General features: G+C 53.2%; 1 protein-coding gene and 1 long non-coding RNA gene across 3 annotated transcripts; one reads left to right on the forward strand and one right to left on the reverse strand.

The window, feature by feature from the left end:
- Positions 1-3633: 3633 nt before the first annotated feature.
- FRAT1 (FRAT regulator of WNT signaling pathway 1) lies at positions 3634-4868 on the reverse strand. The gene has a single exon (XM_051824030.2). It carries the CDS (start codon positions 4644-4646, stop codon positions 3783-3785), a length of 864 nt encoding a protein of 287 aa, XP_051679990.1. The 5' UTR covers positions 4647-4868; the 3' UTR covers positions 3634-3782.
- Positions 4869-5127: 259 nt separating this feature from the next.
- LOC138845325 (uncharacterized) lies at positions 5128-22998 on the forward strand. Of its 2 annotated transcripts, none has more exons than XR_011382334.1 (4): positions 5128-5278; positions 14878-15042; positions 15895-16156; positions 21956-22998. It is a non-coding gene; the product is annotated as an uncharacterized lncRNA (long non-coding RNA). The 2 variants fall into 2 exon arrangements; XR_011382335.1 differs by lacking the exon at positions 5128-5278 and adding an exon at positions 10719-10846.
- Positions 22999-24259: the final 1261 nt, after the last annotated feature.

The following is a 24259-nucleotide window of genomic DNA, read 5'->3' on the forward strand; positions in this document are numbered from 1 at the left end:
GACTTAGTAATTTGGTTGCCAAGGTAACTCTTTCCTGATTGGAAGGAAGGGATCACAGGGTTAGACAGAGACTTTGCTGGCCAGGAAAGTGGTGTCTGATCTTCGCTCCACGCTTCTGCTTCTGAGATGGAAAAAGAAGCTCTAAAAAAGAATAAAAATGGAATCTGAATATTGTAGCACTTACACCTAATTAGGAATGAAATCTTGGGGCAGCAGACTCGAGTTCTCCACGCAGTGTGGCATTTTCTCCAAATCGCTTATTTTCCAATCAATGCCATTTCAGTTTGGCTTTATTTTCATTCAGTTTATAGCTTTGGTCTTTTATCTCTTCCAGACCATTTTCTGTGGCCACTGTCTTCTCAGGATGCAGAAGACTGTGTAAAGAAACACAGCTGGCATCCCCTGGCTTAGCCTAGGGCCCAGGGTTCCAATGGCAGGTGCGTCCTTCACACGTCCTGCTGTGTGTACAGGGACTCGCTGTGAGTGACGACCAACCAGACCATAGTACGGAGCTGTTGGAAAGAAGCCTGCACTGAGAGCCCAGAGACCTGGGTTCCCGATTCTGTTAGAGCCTCTGACAGCAGAAATGATTTTGGCAAATTACTCCCCGCCCATCTCCTTGACTTACTAAATCCTGACTTATTCTAAAAAGAACATCTGGGGCTGAATAATAAGGCTTGGCAGGATTTTTGAAAAGATAAGCTGTGGGATTATAGTGCATTTACAGTGCCTTATGTATAGCCGGCATTTGTTTTCTCCAGTTTTCCTTTTGAAAAATGTTACTTATTTATATTCATATGCATTTGAAAGACAGGGAGAGAGAGAGCTCCTGTCCTCTGGTTCACTCACCCAGAGCCTTCAATAGCTAGTGTGGGGCCAGGTGGAAGCCAAGATCCGGGAACTCCATTAGGGTCTCCCACATGGGTGGCAGGGACCTCGGTCGGAAGCCATCACCTGCTGCCTGCCAGGGGAGGCGTTAGCAGGAAGCTGCCATTGGAGGTGCCGCTGGAACTCAAACTCAGGTACTCCCATATGCCATGTGGGCATCCTAAGTACTGCCTTAAGGCCTGCACCAAACGCCCACCCCATTTTCCTTTTCTCAGGGAGAAAATTGTACTGTCTGAACCCTAAGACTGAGCCTGGCCTTCGCCAATCATTTTTATGACAAGAAGTCAGCACAGTTGGTGCAGTAGCTTTGAGGGATGCAAAGAAAACCATGGATTTCCCCAACCCTTGACCCCTGAGATCCCTCCCCAACTAAGAACTGGGACAGAGGACGACCTCAGGGCCACTCTCCTGTGGGAAAGTCAGCAGTTGTCCGCTTTTCCCCGGTGCCCAGCACCCAGAGGCAGGAGCCCAGCGCTCTGTGGGAGGCCCCGGAGCCTCCAGGACCGCCCTTTCCTTGCTGGGCCACACTAGACTGAGCCAGCCCCTCCCCCACCCCTTCTGGGGAATTGGCTGGCTTCCTGCGCAGAGGGGGTCTTCCAAGCCCATCAGGGTCTGTGTATTAGAGAGTGAGGAAGAGAGAAAGGGGCATCGAGTCAGAGAGGCAGGAAATCAGGACTTGAAAAGCGGACAGTCATTCCAGAAGGAGGTTTTGGGACCAGCACGCACCCTTGTTCTGTGAGAAACCGAGCCACTTGGCTATTTTGGAACAGCCCTAGGAAGGAAGGGGTAGGGACCCCCTGCCGTGCACTTCCAGGGCATGTCTGTCACCACCCACCCTTCATCTCATTATCCGTTTTGTGAGAAGAGGAAACTGAAGCCCACAGAGGCTGGGCAACTTGTCCAAGTGGACTTAAGCCCTAGGTGTCCTCTCTGTCACCCAGGCCACAGTAACTCCGCACTGGAGGGACAGACGGGCTGTTTTGTCACTGCTTGGGGGACAGACTGGTAGCAAATCTGTCAAGGGCAGAAAAGGGAGGAGTCCTTTGATAAGCTTTGGGCCAACTTTGCCACGTCCAGGCTTGCATTCTGAGCAGCCCCCAACCAAAAATCCACCCAACGGCCACAGCAGAAAGAAAAATGCGATCGTCCCCCCAAGTCCGCAGCGATGGCCCATCTGACGTCCTGAGCGAAGTCACAGGCGATGTAGCAACATCTCCATCACTGATGGCTGAGCCAAAGGCCCTCAAGTCTGGGGATGGGATTGGTCCAAAACCTGACCTCACTTTTATTTCATTTCATGCCAGCACTAATACACACCCAGCTGCCCAGACCTTGTCTAACTAGTGAGCTGCTCAGACACACAGGCGCTCTAATTACCATCTGCAAGCCAGGCTGGCAGGGATTTCAAGTGTTTTCATGTTTATGGAGATCAGAGAAATGTGTTTTGTACATCTTCCCCACGGATGGCAAGTAGAATAGAAAATCATCACCCCCACCCCCTCAAAATAATAACCCAACACATTTATTCAAAGCAGGTATTTCGGTTAAGTTAAAATCCTGTATCAGGACAGCCACGATTCCAGACACTCCGCTGCGAAGTGTAGATTCGTCAATAGCCACATCTGGACATGGAACAAGCCATTGACGCTTTATGAAACTAAAACAACAGAACAGTCTTGGCGCCCTCCGGGAGTAAGCAGTGTGCTCCCAACACGTCCCCACGATCACAATGGCAGAGCCCGCAGCGTCTCCATTTGGAGGGTCACATTTTCTACTCGGTTTCCTTCCCTTACAAAGGCGAGCTGGCACGGCTGGGGGGAGGGGCAGGGGGCGGAAACCAACTCCGTCTACCCCGGGAATTGCAGCTGTTATTGCAAATGGCCCCGAGAGCCCATTTCAAGCGGCTGTGCGAGGCTGTGCGTCCCCGGAGTGCCTGTCACGTGGCGTCTCGCTAGCCCCCTCGCTCCCCACTGCTCAGGCCCCGGAATCGCCACGGCCACCGGCTGGAGTAGGACAGCAAAGCAGGGGGGACGAGGAGGAACCCGGGGCGCGACCAGGGACGGTGGGTCCCGGCACGTCCCCGAGTGCCCACGCCCTCGTTCTCGGGACCCTCTGGCTCTCGCCAAACGGCGAGCCCCTCTCTGCGCAACCGCAGAACGCGGCCACTCTGCACAGCTGGAGCCCCGCAACTCTGTGACCTTGAACCCGGGGAGGGGCGGACAGGCTGTCGCAGCACATTGGAGAGAGGACAGAGGGTCCCTGCGCCTCTCACCCCACCCTCCCACCTCCAACACCCCCGCCGCCGTCCTCCCGTGGTGTACGGGCTTCCCCGTGCGCTCAGGAAAAGGCGGCCAGCTTGCAAAGAGAAGGCAGAAGAAAAGGCTACTCCCACTCAACCCCAAGAGGGTCCTTTCCCGAGGCCGCGTGGTTTCTGTTAAGAACAGCACCCGGAAAGACACGCGCTGGGTTTGCTAAGTGTCGTACAATCTTCAAGTCCGGCAGGTTGGGGTGCTCCCTGAAACTGCTCATGTCGCCCTCCCCCGACACGGATCGGGAAACAGCCTTGGAAAGGTAAAGCAAGTAACTGCGGTCCTCTACAGTCGTTCCGTGCTCTGCGGGCCCGAGAAGCTTGGGCCGCGGCCACGTGGTCGTGGGCTGCGCGGGTCACCGCCAACTGGGAGTCCTGAGCAGCGCCAGCTGAATTGCAAGCAGATCGGGGCCTTGGACCACCGTCGCCCGCGAAAACACTCGCGATGTCTCGGCTCTCCGTCTACACCAGCTTATTTTCTCTGCTTCAAAAGGAGCGAGCTCTCCACTAGTCTGAGCAGGGATGCAGCCCTCGGAGAGCCCCATGGTCTCCCAGTCGGAGGCCGGCGCTGCGGCCACCCTGGCTGTTAGCTGCCAGGGACGAGAACACCGTCTCCAGTTCTGAGCTGCGCCCTCCTCCGCGGCGCGCCTGGGTCACTGCAGGCCGCGCGGGGGCTTCGGGGCGAGCGGGGCTCCTGTGCCGGGGCGGACAGCGGCCCCGGGAGCTGGCACGGGGGAAGCTTGGGGCGCAACTGCAGCCTTCGCGAATGGAGCCTCCGCACAGCCTCCTTGATGAGGTTTCCCGAGAGCACTAGTTGCTGCAGGAGCCGGTGCGGGTCGTCGTCGCTCGTGCGGGTTTCGGGTTGGGAACCGCGTCGTTGCTGCAGGCGGCGGGAGGAGGCGGCGCCTCGGAGCCATCCTCGCCGGCACGGGCCTGACAACGGCTGCGGGATGCCCTGCTTGCCGGCCCCCGGTGGAACATCAAGGCCGGGCTGAGGGGGCAGCGGAGACAGCACGTTGGAGCCCGCGGCCAGCTCGGCCACGCAGTAGGGCGCAGCCCGCCCTCGCACGCGGCCACGGTCCCCGAGGGCGCAGCGAACAGCACCCGGGGGAGCCGGGCCCACCGCCTCGGCCAACGTGGGCGGCGGCAGCAGCGGCACGCCGGGGGCCCGGGCCTTGTCCGCCCTCACCGCCGCCGGGGGCCGCGGGGGCTGCTGCTGTGGCGGCCCCGGGGGAGCGCACGGGGAGGCCGGGCTGTCCTGCGCCGCGTCCAGCTGCAGCGTCTCGCCGATCTGGGCCACCAGCCGATCCACCTCGCCCGAACCGCCCAGCGTCACCGACTGCTCCAGCAGGAGGAAGCTGCCCTCCTCCTCCTCCTCCTCCTCCTCTTCTTCTTCCTCCCCCTCCGCTTCCTCGCCGGCTTCCTCTTCCTCCTCCCTCCCGCACGGCATGGCCTTCGGCCCGGGCACCCGGAGCTCGGCGGGCGTCGCTTGGCGGCTGGGCGGACCGCGGATTGGGTGGGCCGCGGTTGATCCCGGCGTGGGGCTAAGGCCGGAGCCGGGGTCTGGGCCGGGACCGGGGCGGACGCAAAAGCCGGGCCCGGCTGGCGCTCGCGCAGCCAGCCTGCAGCAGCGAAGCCGGAATGCTGCCGGCTCGGGTTGATTTGTAAACAATGGGTGACGTCGCGCCGGGCCCTACCACCGCGCCGGGTGGGGGGAGCCATGCCCCGGGAGGACAGGCTGCTGCCGGCCTGGGGTCCGGAGGAAAGCCTCGCCGCGTCTGCGCGTGGGTCTCTGAGCGCGGCGTGTGGGGGCGCACAGGGGAGCTGCTCCACGCTCCCTCCACCCGGCGTGGCTGGCGTCCGCAGAGGAAGGACACCGGCGTGCGCCCTGTTGGTTGCTCCCACACACAAGCGCAGACACTTACACACACACCTACACACGTCCTCCGCTCCGCACGTCCCCGCGCCTGCTCGCAGCGTTTGCGCTTTTGAGGTCGGGGTGCCGGTGTCTGGCGAGATTGGCGGGGATGGAGAGAGGGAGGGGAGCCCTGTAGTGCGATGGGGCTGGCGGAGTTGGGAAAGGTAAAGAAAGCAGGGCCACAGACCGACGTTTCTCAGCTGGGAGCCTGGGGGTTTGGGGCCTGCACCGGGGGCTGGGACTGCTGGAGACCTGGCGGTTGCTGCTCTTGAAAGGGGCTGTGAGCTGCAAAGACTTTTTTTTTTCTTCCTTTTTTCTAGATTTATTTATTTATTTGAAAGGCAGAGTTACAAAGAGGCAGAGAGAGAGAGATCATTCTTCCATCTGCTCTTCATTCTTCCATCCACTCTTTCACTCTCCAAATGGCCGCTGAGCTGATCCTAAGCCAGGAGCCAGGAGCTTCCTCCGGGTCTCCAATGTGGGTGCAGAGGTCCAAGCTCCTGCGCCATCCTCTACTGCTTTCCCAGGCCATAGCAGAGAGCTGGATCTGAAGAGGAGCAGCCGGGACTCGAACCTGTGCCCATATGGGATACGTGCGCCACAAGCAGAGTATTAACCTACTGCTCCACAGGGTCGACCCTGCACAAAGTTTTAAGGAAGGCCTCAGCCCAGCAGAGGAGGAGGTGCTCCCAAGTGTAGCGGGAGAGGAAAATGGTGAGTGGTTTGCATGAACATAAAATAGTGGCCATTTCTTTTCTTTTTTTTTTTTTTATTTTTTGACAGGCAGAGTTAGACAGTGAGAGAGAGAGACAGATAGAAAGGTCTTCCTTCCGTTGGTTCACCTCCCAAATGGCCACTACGGCTGGTGCGCTGTGCTGATCTGAAGGCAGGAGCCAGGTGCTTCCTCCTGGTCTCCCATGCGGGTGCAGGGCCCAAGGACCTGGGCCATCCTCCACTGCCTTCCCGGGCCACAAGCAGAGAGCTGGCCTGGAAGAGGGGCAACCGGGACAGAATCCGGTGCCCCGACTGGGACTAGAACCCGAGGTGCCAGCACCACAGGTGGAGGATTAGCCTGGTGAGCCACAGTGCCTGCCAATAGCGGCCATTTCAATGCTTTAGTATATTATGGTTGACTTGATGGTTAGCCAAGACTTCTTCTTTTTTTTGTTTAGAGGAGGAAGAGTGGAAAATGACCCTTCTAGTGTCTTGTTGCCTGCAGGCTGTAGACTATTAAAAATCTCAAACCCTTGGCTGGCAGCGCACCAGGCGCAGCGTACTGGTCGCAGCACAACCGCTGTAGCGGCCACTTGGGGATGAACCAATGGAAAAAGGAAGATCTTTCACTCTGTTTCTCTCTCTCACTGTCTAACTCTGCCTGTCAAAAAAAAAAAAAAAAAAAAAAACCAACAACTCAAACCCCTCAGGGCTAACTTCCCATAATTGTAGCTAAAAGTGGACACCTTGGGGAGGGATATTATCAGGATGGTGGGCATACTTGGACTCCAAGAACTAAAGTACACTGGCCAGCGCCGTGGCTCACTAGGCTAATCCTCCACCTTACAGCGCCGGCACCCTGGATTCTGTCCCGGTTGCCCCTCTTCCAGGCCAACTCTCTGCTGTGGCCCGGGAAGGCAGTGGAGGATGGCCCAAGTGCTTGGGCCCTGCACCCTCATGGGAGACCAGGAGAAGCACCTGGCTCCTGCCTTCGGATCAGCGCGGTGCGCCGGCCACAGCGCACCGGCCGTGGTGGCCATTGGAGGGTGAACCGATGGCAAAGGAAGACCTTTCTCTCTGTCTCTCTCTAACACTGTCCACTCTGCCTGTCAAAAAAAAAAAAAAAAAAAAAAAAAAAAGAACTAAAGTACACTTAAAAAGGGTGAATTGGGGGCTGGCGCTATGGCATAGCTGGTTAAAGCTGCAGCCTGCAGTGCCGGCATCCCATATGGGCGCTGGTTCTGGTCCTGGCTGCTCCACTTTCGATCCAGCTCTCTGCTATGGCCGGGGAAAGCAGTAGAAAATGGCCCAAGTGCTTGAGTCCCTGCAACCGCATGGGAGACCTGGAAGAAGCTCCTGGCTCCGGGCTTCAGATTGGCACAGTTCCAGCTGTTGCAGCCATCTGGGAAGTGAACCAGCAGATGGAAGACCTCTCTCTCTCTCTGTCTCTCCTTTCTCTGTGTAACTGACTTTCAAGTAAATAAATAAATCTTAAAAAAAAAGGTGAATTGGGGCCATGGTGGCGAAGTGGGCTGCCACTGGGATACCAACACCAGCATCCGGGTGAGCACCGGTTCAGAGTCACACTACTCCACCTCCAATGCAGCTCCCTGCTGAGGCACCAGGGAAGGCAGCAGAAGGCCCAAGTGCTCGGGCCCCTGCCACCCACGTGGGAGACTGGCACGGAGTTCCTGGGGAGTTGTGGCCGACTGGGGAGTGAGCCAGTGGATAGATCTCTCTGACTGTCTCTGTCTTTGTAACTCTGCCTTTCAAATAAATAATAAATCTTTTTTCAAAGAGTGAATTTTATGATATATAAATCACACATCAGTAAAGTTGTTTAAGTAATCAGCCATAAAGCACCAGCTGAGAAACCCATAGAGATCAGCCAGGAGAGTCTTAACAGCAGGGAGCAACACTGAGATGCTGAGCAGGAGGACAGTGGTGTGCATTTGGACACGGGGGGCGGGGGGAGAGAATGGAGCCTGTAGGTCCACATTAGAGATGGGAAGGGCTTGTTGGCCAGTTCCATCTGGTAACTACAGGAGCAACCACCACTGGGGGTCTCGGGCTGCTGCTGAGACGGCCCTGGGGGCGCGCATGGGGAGGCTGGGCTGTCCTGCTCCTCAGTATTTCAAAGATCTGGGCCACCAGCCGATCCACTGGAACCGCCCAGCGTCACTGACTGCTTCAGCAGGAAGAAGCTGCCCTCCTCCTCCTCCTCCTCCTCCTCCTCCTCCTCCCCCTCCCCCTCCGCTTCCTCGTCTGCTTCCTCTTCCTCCTCCCTCCTGCATGGCATGGCCTTTGGCCCGGGCACCCTGAGCTCTGGAAGAGATAAGTCAAAAGTGTTGGGCTTACTTTTGTCATGTGTAGAAGGAATAATGCACGAACAGAGGAAGAGTGGAGAAAGCTATTACCTTTCTAAATCTAGGAAATCGTACATCGATAAGGTATCATGATGTTCAGCACGTTATTTTAGTGGATTCCTTAGTATCTTCTAGGTACAGGACTATACCAGGGGCAGGCCTGGTGGTGCAGCAGTTTAAGCTGCTCCTCGGGATGCCCGCATCTCATATCAGAGAGGCAGTTAAGAGCCTCTGGATGGGAAGCAGAGCAGCCAGCGCTTGAACCAGCAGGCGTTTCGACCTGGGGCTTACCTTCTTGCACCCCAATGACTGCCCTGCTTCTTTTTAACACTGTTTTAGAAGTTCTACCCAAGACAGGCAAGAAAAATGTAAGTCATCCAGATTAGAAAGGAAGGAGCAAGACTATCTATTTGCACTGATATAATCTTTTTAAAGATTTATTTACTTATTTGAAAGGCAGAATGAGAGAGAGAAAAAGATCTTCCATTTGCCGGTTCTCTCCCCAAAATGGCCCCCAGCAGCCAGGGCTGGGCCAGGCTGAAGCCGGGAGCCAGGAACTCCATCTGGGTCTCCCACATGGGTGGCAGGGGCCTAGGTACTTGGGCCATCATCTGCTGCCTTCCCAGGTGCATTAGCAGGAGCTGTTTGAAAGTGGAGCAGAAGTGGATCAACCTGGCACTTTGATATGGGACGCCAGCATCAGAAGTGGCACCTACCCCGCTGCACCACTATTCCAACCCCAGATTATTTAAAATTTTAAGATGAAAATAATCAGTAGCAGTTTACAGTTTGTGTTTTATTCTTTGGCTCAGAGCCCGTAAGCATCGTGCATCATAGTCATGAAAACTGCGCAAAGCCTTTGGAAAAAGGCCAGAAGTTTCTTACTAAAGTAAACATAGACCTAACCCTAGAACACAGTTCTAATCCTAGGAGGGACACACACATGTGTCCACATCAAGGCTCGCAGGCAGGTGCTATGGCAACTTGATTGTCTAAAGCCCAAGTGTTCAGCAGTGGGTGAAGGAAACACACAGCCTACAGTACTCTCATCCACGAGGAGGAGAGCACACAGTTCCTGAAAGCTGCTCCACGTGCTAGCATGGATGAAGCTCAAAGACAGAGGAGGCCGGCGCCGCGGCTCACTAGGCTAATCCTCCGCCTTGCGGCGCCGGCACACTGGGTTCTAGTCCCGGTCGGGGCGCCGGATTCTGTCCCGGTTGCCCCTCTTCCAGGCCAGCTCTCTGCTGTGGCCCGGGAGTGCAGTGGAGGATGGCCCAAGTACTTGGGCCCTGCACCCCATGGGAGACCAGGATAAGTACCTGGCTCATGGCTTCGGATCAGCACGGTGCGCCAGCAGCCATTGGAGGGTGAACCAATGGCAAAGGAAGACCTTTCTCTCTGTCTCTCTCTCTCACTGTCCACTCTGCCTGTCAAAAAAAAAAAAAAGAGGAAAGAAGCCAGAGAGAAAAGAGCACAAGACTGAATCTGAGCAGGTGGGGCAGAGACAGGGACAGGGGCAGGACTGCCTGTAAAGTGTCACGAGGAAGTGCATGGGGACAGTGGTACTGTTCCCCTTGATTTGGATCCCACAGGAGTAGGGATGTGTTAAACTCGTGGACTGGGACTTTTAAAAATTCACTGGGAGGGCCGGCACGGTGGCTCAATAGGCTAATCCTCCGCCTGCGGCACCGGCACCCCGGGTTCTAGTCCTGGTTGGGGCGGATTCTTTCCCGGTTGCTCCTCTTCCAGTCCAGCTCTCTGCTGTGGCCTGGGAAGGCAGTGGAGGATGGCCCAAGTGCTTGGGCCCTGCACCTGCACGGGAGACTTGGAGGAAGCGCCTGGCTCCTGGCTTCGGATCGGCGCAGCACGCCAGCCATAGTGGCCATTTGGGGGGTGAACCAATGGAAAAAGGAAGAGCTTTCTCTCTGTTTCTCTCTCTCACTGTCTAACTCTGTCTGTCAAAAAAAATTCACTGGGGCTGAGGTGAGTGTTTTGCATAGTGGTTGAGGCACTGGTTAGGATGGCTGCATTTCACATTGGAGTAGCTGGTTGGAGTCCCAGCTCTGCCTCCTGTTTCCAGTTGCCTGCCAGTGTGGGCCATGAGGGGCAGCAAGTGATGGTTCAGGTACTTGGATCCCTGCCGCCCATGTAGGAGACCTGGATTGAGTTCCCAGTTCCTGGCTTCAGCCTGGCCAGCTGTTGGAGGCATTTGGGGAGTGAACCAATGGATAGGAGACCTCTCCCCACCCCCTTCTGTCCCTCTGCCTTTCAAATACATAGATAAGAAATAAAAGTTCATTGTAAATTTGATATGAGAAGAAAAAGCTGTGAACATTGAATCTTAGTTAACAAGAGACGCGCTGGTGAGTTGAAGGGTTAAGTGCACTGATGCTTCCAATTTATTCTGAAGTGCACTGACATGAGATGGATCACTCTGTGGATGGAAAGATGGTTGGACAGGGAAACAGGTGCTAAAGCATAGTGAAATGTGGCTGCTGTCATGTGACCTGTCATTTCCACTCCTAGAGACGTAGCTGAAGGAACTGAAAGCACATTCACGCAAACACGCACACGGAGACGTCAGGGGCAGCATCATTCATCACGGCTGCAGAGTGGAAACAGCCAGATGTTCATCCGCTGGGGAGTGGACGGGTACAGTTTGTCTATTCATGACAATGGATCGTTATTCACTGTAACAGGGAATGAAGCGTGGATACGTGCTACGCGTGGACGAGCCTTGTAAGCCTGCTGAGTGAAAGAAGGCAGCCACACAGGCAGCGTATTGTATGATTCCATCTGTAGGGACTGTCCAGAATAGACACACGAAGTGCACTGATGGTTCCCAGGGGATGGGAGGAGAAGGGAATTAGGACTAATTACTAAGGGCACAGCTTTTCTTTCTGGGTGGTAAAAATATTCTGGAATTACAGGTGAATACACTAAAAACCACTGATATGTACACTTGATTTTTTAATTAATTTTTAAAAGATTTATTTTACTTGAAAGTCAGAATTACAGAGAGGCAGAGGCAGAGAGAGAGAGAGAGAGGTCTTCCATCTGCTGGTTCCCTCCCCAAATGGCTGCAATGGCCACAGCTAGGCCCATCTGAAGCCAAGAGCCTGGAGCTTCTTCTGGGTCTCCCACATGGGTGCAGGGGCCCAAGGAGTTGGGCCATCTTTTACTGCTTTCCTAAGCCATAGCAGAGCTGGATCGGAAGTGGAGCAGCCGGGTCTCGAACCAGAGCCCATATGGGATGCTGGCATTGTAGGCAGCGGCTTTATTCACTATGCCACAGCGCCGGCCCCTAATTAATTAATTTTTAATATTTTATTTGAGGGGCAGAGAAGACAGAGGGAGAGAGAGAGAGAGACCATCCATGCACTGGTTCACTCACTGAATGCCTGCAGCAGCCAGTCTGGGCCAGGCTGAAACTTGTAGCCTTAAAAGCTCCATCTGGGTCTCTCACGTGGGTGGCAGGGACCCAAGTACTTGAACCATGCCTTGCAGCCTTTCAGAGTGCACATTACAGGAAGCTGGGGTTGGAAGCAGAGCCGGAACTTAAACCCAGTGACTCTAAAAATGGGATTAATGGCCAGCGCCGTGGCTCAATAGGCTAATCCTCCACCTGCGGCGCCGGCACACCGGGTTCTAGTCCCGGTCAAGGCACCAGATTCTGTCCTGGTTGCCCCTCTTCCAGGCCAGCTCTCTGGTGTGGCCAGGGAGTGAGTGCAGTGGAGGATGGCCCGAGCACTTGGGCCCTGCACCCCATGGGAGACCAGGAAAAGCACCTGGCTCCTGCCATCGGATCAGCGCGATGCGCTGGCCGCAGCGGCCATTGGAGGGTGAACCAACGGCAAAAGGAAGACCTTTCTCTCTGTCTCTGTCTCTCTCTCACTGTCCACTCTGCCTGTCAAAAATTAAAAAAAAATAATAATAAAAATAAAAATGGGATGTGGACATTTAACTATTGTGCCGAATTCCCATCCCTGAAGTGTACACTTCAAAGGGTGGGTTTTATGTTACGTGCAGTATATCCCAACTCTTGAAATGCTAACAAGTGTTAATAGTAGACTCTGGGTGCTGGTTGTTCACTGTCTGATTCTTTCAATTTTGCTGCTTGAAAAATTTTATAAGAAGATGCTAGTGACAGAAAGGCACAGAAAAGGGGGATGGATTTTGTGACACCCTTTAGAGCTGCTTAGGACCTGGAGGGCTCAGGGCGGGCTGCTGAAGGAAGGGACGCGTGCACCGTGCACCTGCTGCGGGCTTGGCTGGGGCAGGGCGGCGGGATTGTGAAGCCGCACACTGTCTCCCTCACTGTGGCGGGTCTCACACTGAACGGCAGGGCTGAGCTCAAACTGCACTTGGGGAGTGAACCAGCAGGTGGGATATCTCTCTTGCTCTGCTTTTCAAATATAAGTAGAGAGATATAGATAGATAGACTTTATAGAAAAGAAAAAAAAACCAACAGCATCCCCGAGCGACAGGCCTAGAAAGCAACAGGCAGACACTGGGTCATCTCTTTTTTTTTTTTTAATTTTTGTTTTTGTTTTAAGATTTATGTATTTGAAAGGCAGAATTACAGAGAGAGAGGTATATTCCGTCCCTTAATTCACTCAAAAGTCTGCAGCCTGGCCGATCTGAAGTCAGGAGCTTCTTCCTGGTCTCCTACATGGGTGCCTGGGGCCCAAGGACTTGGGCCATCTTCTGTTGCTTTCCCAGGCCATAGTAGAGAGCTGGATCAGAAGTGGAGCAGCTGGGACTAGAACCGATGCCCAAATGGGATGCTGGCATCCCAAGCAGCAGCTTTACCTGGCTAAGCATCGGCACCTCTTTGCTTGCTCCCCAGCCAGGGCAGCCTGGGAGTCAGGCTGGCTGGGAGGAGGGATTTGCATGGAGAGAACGGAAGGGATTAGGAGATGCTAAGAGGTCCTGGTGAGATATTGAAGGCCTCTCAAAAGAGTAGCTGCCAGGAAACCAAGGAAGGCGGAAGTCAAGGGAGTCTTTGGGCTGCTGATCATGCAGGAGAGAAAAGCAGCCGCTGCCCAAGCAGAGTTCTGCAACGGTGGGATCCAGGAGCAGGCAGTTAGTGTGGCTATGTGTCTTTGGGATTAATAGTGACGCTGTGGCATGCAAGACTTGCCGCTTGTGAAAGGAGAAAGGGCTCCAGGCTGGCGAGGTGGTTCAGAGGGACGCAGCCCAGAGGCAGGACCCTTGAGTAGCGCCCTGAGTTTCTGGATAGTGTTCCCTTGCCCCCAAATGCCTGCCAACCTGGAACCTGTCCACGTGACCTTTGGAAATAGAGCCTTTGCAGATATTTCAAGTTCAGATGAGGTCAGAGTGGATTAGGGAGGGCCCTGGTGCAGTGGGTACCCTTCCAGAAAGAGGAAGATTTGGACAGAAACAGAGGCAGTGACTAGACCTAAGCTGTCAAGGACAAGAGTGCAGGGACAAGGAAGCCTGGGAATGTTCTTCTGAGTGCAGCCCAGGCTGTAAGCTAAGTATTGACAGCCTCTGTGGTAGATGTTGGGTCATGCTGGGCCCAGTCAGATGTACAGTTAGAGCAGTAATTTGGAATGTAGAGATGGGACAAACGAGATCAATCAATCCCTCGTGGTTTGTTGAACATAGGTGAAAAGTGGCCACGGCGGCACCCTGTCTCAGGGACTATTAGGATGGTTCCACGTAAGCGGAATGAGTGGCTGTTCCCATTTCTGGGACCGCACTGCCCTTGCCAGATGGGGGGAGGTGGGAATGGCCAAGCAGGTGCTCAGACTTGCAGTGTACCTGGTCGCAGGTACCTAGGGGCAGGCAGATCTGCAGAGGTGAGTGTGTGCTTGGATCCTGCAACAGCTGTGGTGGCAGTGGAGCTGCAAACAAGTCAGTGAGCACATGGGCGGGGAGTGTAACTCATTTAAACATTTTTTATTTAAAAAAAGATTTTTATATTTAAAAAAATTTTTAGCTTCGTTTATTTTCAGTAGATAAAAATGAGCCACATAGTTTAACATTCAGAAGCTAAAGTACACTCTCATTTGTTGTGTGTGTGTTCTTTTCCTAAATTGTATTTATTTTCATTTGATTTGAAAGGCAGAGAGAGACAGAGAGACTGTCCATCTGTTGGTTCACTCCCTAATTGCCCCCGATAGCCAAGGGCTAGGCCAGGCCAAAGAAGTGGCCAGGAACTCAGTCTGGGTCTTCCACTTGGGCGGCAAGGGCACAAGCACTTGAATCCTCCCTGCTGCCTCGCAGGTGTGTCTTAGCAGGAGGCTGGGTTGGAGGCAGAGAAGCCAGGACTACTCAAGCCAGGCCCTGCGATATGAGATGCGGGCATTTTAACCACTTCACCCAATGCCCGCGCCTGTTGTGTGTTCTTTTCAGAGATCTTTAATAAAGTTGATTACTCTGCCTGTCAAAAAATTTAAAAATAAATAAAAAAATAACAAATAAAAAAAAAGTTGATTACTGATTAACTGTCTGACTCCCTTGTTAGTCACGAGGTAGGCGCAGCAGAGGCCCCAGGTTGCCCTCAATAACCATGCTTCCCTTTAAAAAGCCCCCCGTTGTCGCTGCACCAGAGCCACACAATTACATTTGTCAGCTTCTCTTGAAGTCAGATTAAGTTCTTCCCAATGAGATAGAAGTGGGAACTAGTTTGTGATTCTTTTGGAAAATCTCTCTAGGACCAAGGGGACAAGCCCATCTCTTATTTCAACTTGTTGCCTGGAATGTGGATGTGATAGTTAGAGCTCCAGCAGCCACATTGAATTATGAAGACCAGCGATGAAAGAGCAGTGAATGGAAAGGAATCTCAAAGACACAGTACAGTCCTGGGAGCCTGGCTGCAGGTCTGTTTTTTTTTTTTTTTTTTTTTTTTAATGTGAGAAAGAAGCTGCTTCTCCCTCTGTCACTCTGCCTTTCAAATAAATAAAATAAATCTTTAAAAAAAGGTAAAATGAGAATTCCATGGTTTTTAGATTACAGAGTGGTGCAGCCATTGCCATAACCTAATTTTAGAACACTGGCATCAGCCCCCAAAGGAAGCTTTGCATCCATTAGTTAAATGGAGTATTCTATTCCTGGCGCCCTGAACAGTGTTTTGTAGATATTGCTTCTTTTTAAAAAAATGTTTATTTTATTTATTTGAAAGACAGTTGCAGAGAGAGGTAGAGACAGAGAGAGAGGTCTTCCATCTGCTGGTTCATCCCCAAATGGCCGCAACGGCCAGAGCTGAGCCAATCCGAAGTCAGGAGCCAGGAGCTTCTTCTGGGTCTCCCATTTGGGTGCAGGGGCCCAAGGACTTGGGCCATGCTCCATTGCTTTCCCAGGTCATAGCAGATAGCTGGATTGGAAGAGGAGCAGCGGGACTAGAACCGGCACCCATGTGGGAAGCTGGCGCTTCAGGCCAGGGCATTAACCTGCTGCACCATAGTGCTGGCCCCAGATATTACTTCCTTTAATCTCCCAATAACCTATGAAGTTGGTATTACCATTCCCTTTTCATTAATAAGAAAGTGACGGTCCAGAGATAAGTAAAGTTGCCCAAGATCACAGAGACTCCCAGAGCCAGAGCCAGGATTCACACTCAGTTTCTTTCTTTCTTTCAATCTTTCTTTCTTTCTTTCTTTCTTTCTTTCTTTCTTTCTTTCTTTCTTTCTTTCTTTCTTTCTTTCTTTCTTTCTTTCTTTCTTTTTTTACAGGCAGAGTTAGTGAGCGAGAGAGAGAGACAGAGAAAGGTCTTCCTTCCATTGGTTCACTCCCAATGGCCGCTAAGCTGGTGGGCTGTGCCGATCCGAAGCCAGGAGCCAGGTGCTTCCTCGTGGTCTCCCCTGCGGGTGCAGGGCCCAAGCACTTGGGCCATCCTCCACTGCCTTCCCAGGCCACAGCAGAGAGCTGGACTGGAAGAGGAGCAAGCAGGACTAGAACCCGGAGTGCCGGTGCAGCAGGTGGAGGATTAGCCAAGTAAGTCGCGGCGCCGGCCCCACACTCAGTTTCTACTGATGCCTAACCACTGCCCAGTGTGGTTACTCAGGCTCTGGGATGTGGTCTTTTAACTCTGCCCTGTTCTTAGTCCCCAAGGACTGTGGATCCTTCCCTTGGTCCCTCGGCCAGCAGCCAGACCCTGTTTCTGGTCCCATTGCCAATGTCCTTCACCCTTCCCCGGCCAGGTTTGCACAGTCAGTGTCTGGGCCTCAGCCTCTTCTCTATAATCCACTCAGCTTCCTAGTGGCCAACTCTGCTCAGGTTACTCTGCCCCATGGGTCCACGCTGCAGCTCGCAGACACAGGGCACAGCATGCAGAAGTCTCCAATGCCTGGCCGTGGTCCGCTTTTCCACCTTCTCGCCACCCAAGCTTTGCTGCAGTCACACTGCACCCTGGGCAGCCTCCAGGAGTGTCTTCCATGTTCCCATCTCTGCGTGCTTGGCCCTGTTCTCTGTGCACAGAATGCCCTCCCCTAGTCTCCACCTATCTCACTCTCGCTCATTGCAGCCACAAACCTCCTCCAGGAAGCTGCTGCTCTCACCAACAGGCAGTGTTCCTCCTACTCTGTTTAGTTCCTCAACTTGGGCTCTTGCCACAAACTTCTTTTCTGTAGGGACTTGGGCTGCTCTAGACTAAAGGATCCTTGCGCCTCGAGGAAAGGCTCCTCTGGCCAGGCCAGAGTCGCTTGCCCACTCCTACAGCTAGAGTGGGGGTCCGCTGCACCCAATACTCATGGACTGAAGATGGGGAGCAGAGGACCCCTAAAGAGATGCTGGGTATGTCAAAACAAAGCCCATGTCCAGTATAGGCAGGATAGAGTTTCTCCATCAGACCTGGGGAACCTCATTGTTTCATTTAATAATTCTTTGATTTGATTAATTTATTCCTTTCAGTCAACAAATTGTTGGGTAAGCAAAACCAAATATGGTCCTTAATGTGGAGCCACAGTCCAGTGGAAGGCGCCAACACTAATCAGACCACTGTATAAATGAGAAACGTAGGGCCGGTGCTGTGGCGTAGTGGGTAAAGCCCCTGCCTGCGGTGCTGGCATCCCATATGGGCGTCGGTTCGAGTTCTGGCTGCTCCACTTCTGATCCAGCTCTCTGCTATGGCCTGGGAAAGCAGTAGAAGATGGCCCAGGTCCTTGGGCCCCTGCACCTGCCCAGGAGGCCTGGAGGAAGCTCCTGGCTCTTGATTTGGATTGCTGCAGCTCTGGCCGTTGTGGCCATTTGGGGAATGAACCATTGGATGGAAGACCTCTCTCTCTCTGCCTCTCTGTAACTACCTTTCAAATAAATAAATAAATCTTTAAAAAAAGAGAGAGAGAGAGAGAGAGAGAGAAATGCGATAAATGCAAAACGGTAATCTGAGACATAGTTATTGTGTCTCCAATAGGTTTTCAGACTTCCTATTTCCTAACCCAAGAAATATTTATCTGGGTGAGCATTTGGCTCAGTGGTTGCAGCCCACTTGGGAAGCCTACGTGACATATCAGGGCTTGGCTACCCAGCTTCTGATCAGGCTTCCTGTGGTGTTGCCCTGGGAGACAGCAGGGACTCGAGTGCTTGGGTCCCTGCTACTCGTGCAAGAGACCTGGCTTTACTTCTGGGCTCCTGGCTTTGGCCTGACCCAGCCCTGGCAGTTGTAGGCATTTGGGGGGTGAGCCAGCAGAGGAAGATTCCTCTCTGTCTCTCCCTCTCTCTTTCAAATAAAATTCATTCATTCATTCATTAAAAGGTTGTTAAATTCATCTATTCCACACATTTATGCTTGGATTTAATCCACCCTGAAGTGTAAAAGAATGAGCAAGGCAGCACTCGCTTCCTCTAACCTTGAAATATGAGTCCTGTGGATGGAGATGATTGTAGACCCTGTGGGTGGGGATGCATAGGCCAGGGGGCTAAGGGTCAACTTTCTTTTTTTCTTTCTAGATTTATTTATTTGAAAGGCAGAGTAACAGGGACAGAGGGAAAGACACACACACACACACACACACAGAGGGAGGGAGGGAGGGAGGGAGAGAGAGAGAGAGATGTCTTCCATCTGCTGGTTCACTTCCCAAATGCCTGCGATGGCCAGAGCTGTCCAGACCAAAGCCAGGAGCCAGGAACTCTACCTAAGTCTCCCATGTGAGTGCAGGGGCCCAAGCACTTGGGCCATCCTCTGCTGCTTTTCCAGGTACATGAGCAGGGAGCTGGTTAGGAAGAGGAGCAGCCGGGACTCAAACCAGCACCCATATGGGATGCCAGTGTTGCAGGCAGCTGTTTTACTCATGACATCACAAATGCAGCCCCAGGATCAATTTCTTTGCTTTCTGATTTCGAAGGGGCAGTCCTGGAAGCTGGCTCTGAACCTTCCACGTAGAGCACAGAGGGGTGGGGCAAGCCAAGGGGCCATTGCTGACCTTTGTCCTGCTTCTTCGTAGCTATAGAGAGTTTACGTGCAGCATTCCTCTCTGCAGCCAAATCTGGGTTACAGCGGCAGAAAGAACAGATCCGTCATGCCTCTGCTCATGCGACTGTGGAGATAACACTCAACACGGTGGGGGCGGGCTCACCCTGTACAGGCTGCTCCTGCACGTACTACTCATGATACCGTGGGAAGCTCGCCACCGGCACCTGGGGCCTCCCCACTTGAGCCCTGGGATGCTTTTGATTACAGGAACCGCCAGTTCCCAGTTCAAGCTGATCGTTTTGTTTGCAGGTTTTCCCACCTGCTCTGCAAGATCGGGACCACCCCCGGCCTGGCTGCTGGGGGTACCTTCCAGCTTTCGGGGTTTGGTCCTCACCTGTGCTCTGGTTTGGACAGAATGGTGCCCTTGCCCTTGGGCCACAGCATGCCCTGGAGGCTAGGATCTGTGGCTCAGTCACCTCCACAGCCCAGTGCTGGGCTCGGTGCCTGGAGGAGCTTAGTGGTCCCTCTCCCCATCACAATACACCTGGACAGCCTGTTTCCCAGCTTAGTTCTCCTGCCTTTGGAAAATGACCCCAGAGTTGTTTTTTTTTTTTTTTTTTTAAGATTTATTTATTTGAAAGTCAGTTACACAGAGAGAGGAGAGGCAGGGTGAGAGAGAGAGGGAAAGAGAGAGAGAGAGAGAGAGAGAGAGAGAGAGATCTCTTCCATCCGATGGTTCACTCCCTAATTGGCTGCAACGGCAGGAGCTGCGCTGATCTGAAGCCAGGAGTCAGGAGCCTCTTCCAGGTCTCCCACGTGGGTACAGGGGCCCAAGGACTTGGGCCATCCTCTACTGCTTTCCCAGGCCATAGCAGAGAGCTGGATCGGAAGAGGAGCAGCCAGGACTAGAACTGGCGCCCATATGGGATGCCGGCGCTTAACCCACTGTGCCACAGTGCTGGCTCCGACTCCCAGAGTTTAATCCTGGGGAGCCCTGAACTCGATCACTCTCAGCTGTACAGGATTGGTTCTCCTTCCCTTCCATTCATTCAGTTCCTTTTCCTACAGCCAATCTTTTTTGTTCCCCCATAAAAATTTATTTTGATTATTCGAAAGACAGTGAGAGAGTGAGGGAGAGGGAGAGATCTTCCAACTGCTGGTTCATTCCTCAAAAATGGCTGCAACAGCCAGGGATGGACCAGACTAAAGTCAGGTAGTCAAGAGCCCAGAACCCAGGCTGATTCTCCCATGTGGGTGTCAGGGGCCCAACTGCTTGAACCATCACCAGCTACTTCCCAGGCTGGGCATGAGCAGGAAGCTGGAGTCGGAGCTGGAACTCAGTTGGACTCAGGCACTTTGATGTGGGGTGTGGTTGTCCTGAACTGAGTCAAACGCCTACCCAGATTTTTGGATTTTAAATATAGCCATGCTCGGGGCCGGCGCCGTGGCTCACTTGGTTAATCCTCTGCCTTGCGGTGCCGGCATCCTATATGGGCGCCGTTCTAGTCCCGGCTGCTCCTCTTCCAGTCCGGCTCTCTGCTGTGGTCCGGGAAGGCAGTGGAGGATGGCCCAAGTGCTTGGGCTTGGCATGGGAAACCAGGAGGAAGAACCCGGCTCCTGGCTTTGGATCGGCGCAGTGCCGGCCGTAGCAGCCATTTGGGGAGTGAACCAACAGAAGGAAGACCTTTCTTTCTGTCTCTCTCTCACTGTCTATAACTCTACCTGTCAAAAAAAAAAAAATATATATATATAGCCATGCTCATGGTATTGCTACTAACCCCAAGTTTTTACAGATTTATTTACTTATTTCAAAGTCAGAGTTACAGAGAGAAAGAGAGAGAGAGAGAGAGAGAGAGAGAGAGAGAGAGAGAGCGAGCGCAAATGGGTCAGTGTGGGGAGCAACTCGGACTAGACTAAGTTACTGGAATTAAGACTTATTCTATGCATCTGCTCTCCCACAATATGGCGCTGAGAAGGGAGAAGCAGCTTCTACACAGCTGCCTCCAGTTCAACCAATAAACAGCAGGACCTGCTCCTGATTGGAGGAGAGCAGCGTACTCGGCGTGTGGGTAGCAGAGTTGGGATTGGTGGAAGAGGACTATAAAGGAGGAGAGAGACAACATGCACCAGGAACATCTAAGGGGAACATCTATCTGAAGGAACACCTGTGCAGCCCCCGAGAGAGCCGGCCGGCGGTGTGCCGCTCCCCCGCGGAAGTGAGGAAAGTGGCAGGGGGAACCGCCCTTCCACGGAGGTGGTAGGGTGGGTAGCCAACCTGGGAAGAACCAGCAGCAAACCCGGGGAGGGCCGAGCAGACGAAAGAACAGCGCAGGGTCCTGTGTCGTTCCTCCACGAAGAGGGGGAGCGACAGGTCAGGCTGAAGCCAGGAGTCTGGAACTCCATTTGGGTCTCCCACCTGGTTAGCAGGGGCCCAAGTGTACTTGTGTCATCTTCTACTGCTTTCCCAGAGGCATCAGCAGGGAGCTGGATGGGAAGTGAAGCAGCCAGGACTCGAATGGATGCCTATATGGAATGCTGGCGTCGCAGGCGGCAGCTTAACCTGCTGTGCCAAGGTTCTCTGGCTCCCTTGCAAATCGAAGTTAACAGGAGACTGGAGTTTGTGCTGGAACACAAGGGAGACAGTGCAGCGGGAGGACATTCTGCTGATAGCTCCCTGACAGTTGGGAGGCCTGGCGGGGCTCCTCGGCACAGGACACTTCGGTTTGCACCCAGCTCCAGGTTCTTCTTTGCAGGCGCTGTGCGCTGCTTTGCCCACAGTACCTTCAACACGGTGGTGTGGCTCACTACCTCCACCCCAGGGAAGGTCACAGGTTGGCAGCATTTGGCTGTTCTGCGCAGGTGCACAGTGCAGGTTGGGGAAGTCCCTAACAGGGCCACAGGGGGTCTTCTGCGTTCAGGGTCTGGAGGCTTCTTCCTCTGATTGGTTTGCAGTTGGAGCTGGTGGGTCAGGTCAGGAGGGGCTTGAGTCCTGCTCCTATCCCTTCTCATTATCCCTCAGCACACTCCACACTGACGCTCAAAAATGCTAATTGCGCACCTGAGGCCATTGACATGTTCTGCTTCAATTTAAACAGGAGGAAAAGCAAGAACAAAAACGGGAAGCAGAAAGATGCCCGTGGGGCCTGCAAGTTCCTAGCCTCGTGGAGGATGTGGTTAGAGGCCGGTCCTGGCAGATCTTCCTCTTTCTCTCCCCTCTCCTGCCATGTTGCTTCCTTCTCACGTCTTGTCCCCTGGAAGGCTGGCAGTAGAAAGGGATTAGAACACCACTTCGGCCCCCACCCCCAGGCTGTGGTCTAGTGGACGCAGGCAGAGTTGCAGTGACTTTTATGGCAAAGTCAAATCTGTGCCCTTGCTTTCAACAGGACAGCCCGCCTGCTTCCCTTCGCCACGCTTCGGAATTCCTAGGGCCCTGTTCTGTGCCTGCAATATGTAGCCTGTGTACCGCTCCACGTAACAGACTCCACAAGGGCTGCACCCGCTCGCTGCGACCTTTAGTTCAGCTCGCTGCTGGAAACAAGATGACTTTCTGAACGGCTTTGAGTTCCTGCCCCACAGCTGTGCTTATCAGCCAGGCTGCCCAGGGCTGTGAGGACAGCCTCCGGCACCGTGACACCCGGGAAAACATGGTGTGCAGGCTGAGCCGCTGAGTGCGCGTTTTCTCAGCACCCGGCCGTGACATTGGCTTCTAATCAGAAGTCGCAGTGGAACAGGCGGTTTTGAGAAGAAACGCTCCCTTCTCCCGAGTGACTGATTAAACTGGAACTATGGTGTAACACGGTCCTTCTCCCTCAGGGGCGGGGCAGGGCAGGGGAGGTGGATGAGTGGCCTGGAGGCATCTAGCATTCCTAAGTCTGGGGCCCGACTTCCTGAACTGGCTCAGTATCCCTTGTGAGCGTTTTTTGTTATCCTGTCTGAAGAGGAGATGAAGTCGGAAAGCTCAGGACCGTGTCCGTGGTCACACAGCTACCCACCCAGGACCGAACTGGGCCTGGAATCTGGGCTCGGGACCCATGGTGCTGCATTTCCCCAAACAGGATACAAAACTGGCTTCTGTATCAAACCAGATGGAGGAGAAATGTAGACTCCTGGTGTTCTTCCTAACTGCAGGGTAATACTTCAAAGTTTTGAGCATTTCTTCTGTTAAAAAAAAAAAAAAACCTCACTTTAATTCGATCAATCACTTGCTGGATGCCATGGGGCAAGAATAATACTTGTTCATATTTGGGGGAAGAGTGGAGTTGGAGCCTTGATTTTCCTGCTTTGTATAATATACAAATTGTGACTATAATGCAATTAATACAGCCTGGATTTTCCAGTGCTGTCTGGAGTTCCATGAACAATTTTATTGAATTTTATGCTGCTTTTCATGTATTTGCTCAATAGAGATGGTTTGTAAAACATAAAACTAAATGTAATTTTATTTGGACACATTTATCAAACCTTTAATATGAATTGGTTAATTGAAAAAATCCATTAGCACATGTGGTTTAATTATTTATTTGGATAATACAGTCTGAGGACTTATTTAATATTAGTTCAAAAAATATTTGTGGAACTGCCACTACGAGCCAGACTCCACGGGGAACAAGCCAGATGTAGTCTGCCCGCTTGTGGTAGGAAGCCTAGCTGGGAACCCTCACATGAAACAGTCACACAAACAACTGTATAATTAAAAGCTGAGATCAGAACTATGAAGGAAGAGTAGCGTTCTCGGTGAAAATTTAGTTGGGCAGGCGCTGGCGCTGTGGTGCAGCGGGTTGATGCCCTGGCCTGAGGCACCAGCATCCCATGTGGGCGCCAGTTCTGGTCCAAGCTGCTCTTCTTCCGATCCAGCTCTCTGCTGTGGCCTGGGAGGGCAGTGGAGGATGGCCCGGGTCCTTGGGCCCCTGCACCTGCGTGGGAGACCCAGAGGAGGCTCCTGGCTCCTGGCTCCTGGCTTCGGATTGGCGAAGCTCCAGCTGTTGCAGCCATCTGGGGGGTGAGCCAGCAGATGGAAGACCTCTCTCTCTCTCTCTCTCTCTCTCTCTGTCTCTCCTCTCTCTGTGTAACTCTTTCAAGTAAATAAATAAATCTTTTTTTTTTTTTTTAAAGAAAATTTAGTTGGGCAACTGATTTATTCAGTGGGGCTCCATGAGGCCTCTGAACCAGTGACTTTTTTATTTTTAAGATTTATTTTACTAGGCCGGCGCCGCGGCTCACTAGGCTAATCCTCCGCCTAGCGGCGCCGGCACACCGGGTTCTAGTCCCGGTCGGGGCGCCGGATTCTGTCCTGGTTGCCCCTCTTCCAGGCCAGCTCTCTGCTGTGGCCAGGGAGTGCAGTGGAGGATGGCCCAGGTGCTTGGGCCCTGCACCCCATGGGAGACCAGGAAAAGCACCTGGCTCCCGCCTTCGGATCAGCGCGGTGCGCCGGCCTCAGCGCGCTGGCCGCGGCGGCCATTGGAGGGTGAACCAACGGCAAAGGAAGACCTTTCTCTCTGTCTCTCTCTCACTGTCCACTCTGCCTGTCAAAAAAAAAAAAAAAGATTTATTTTACTTATTTGAAAGACAAAGCTACAGAGAGTGAGAGTGAGAGAGGTCTTCCTTCTGCTGGTTCACTCCCCTAATGGCCGCAATCGCTGGGGCTGGACCAGGCTGGAGCCAGGAGCCAGGTCTTCCATGTGAGTGCA

This window comes from Oryctolagus cuniculus, chromosome 15 (assembly GCF_964237555.1).
Source record: "Oryctolagus cuniculus chromosome 15, mOryCun1.1, whole genome shotgun sequence".
Taxonomy (NCBI): domain Eukaryota; kingdom Metazoa; phylum Chordata; class Mammalia; order Lagomorpha; family Leporidae; genus Oryctolagus; species Oryctolagus cuniculus.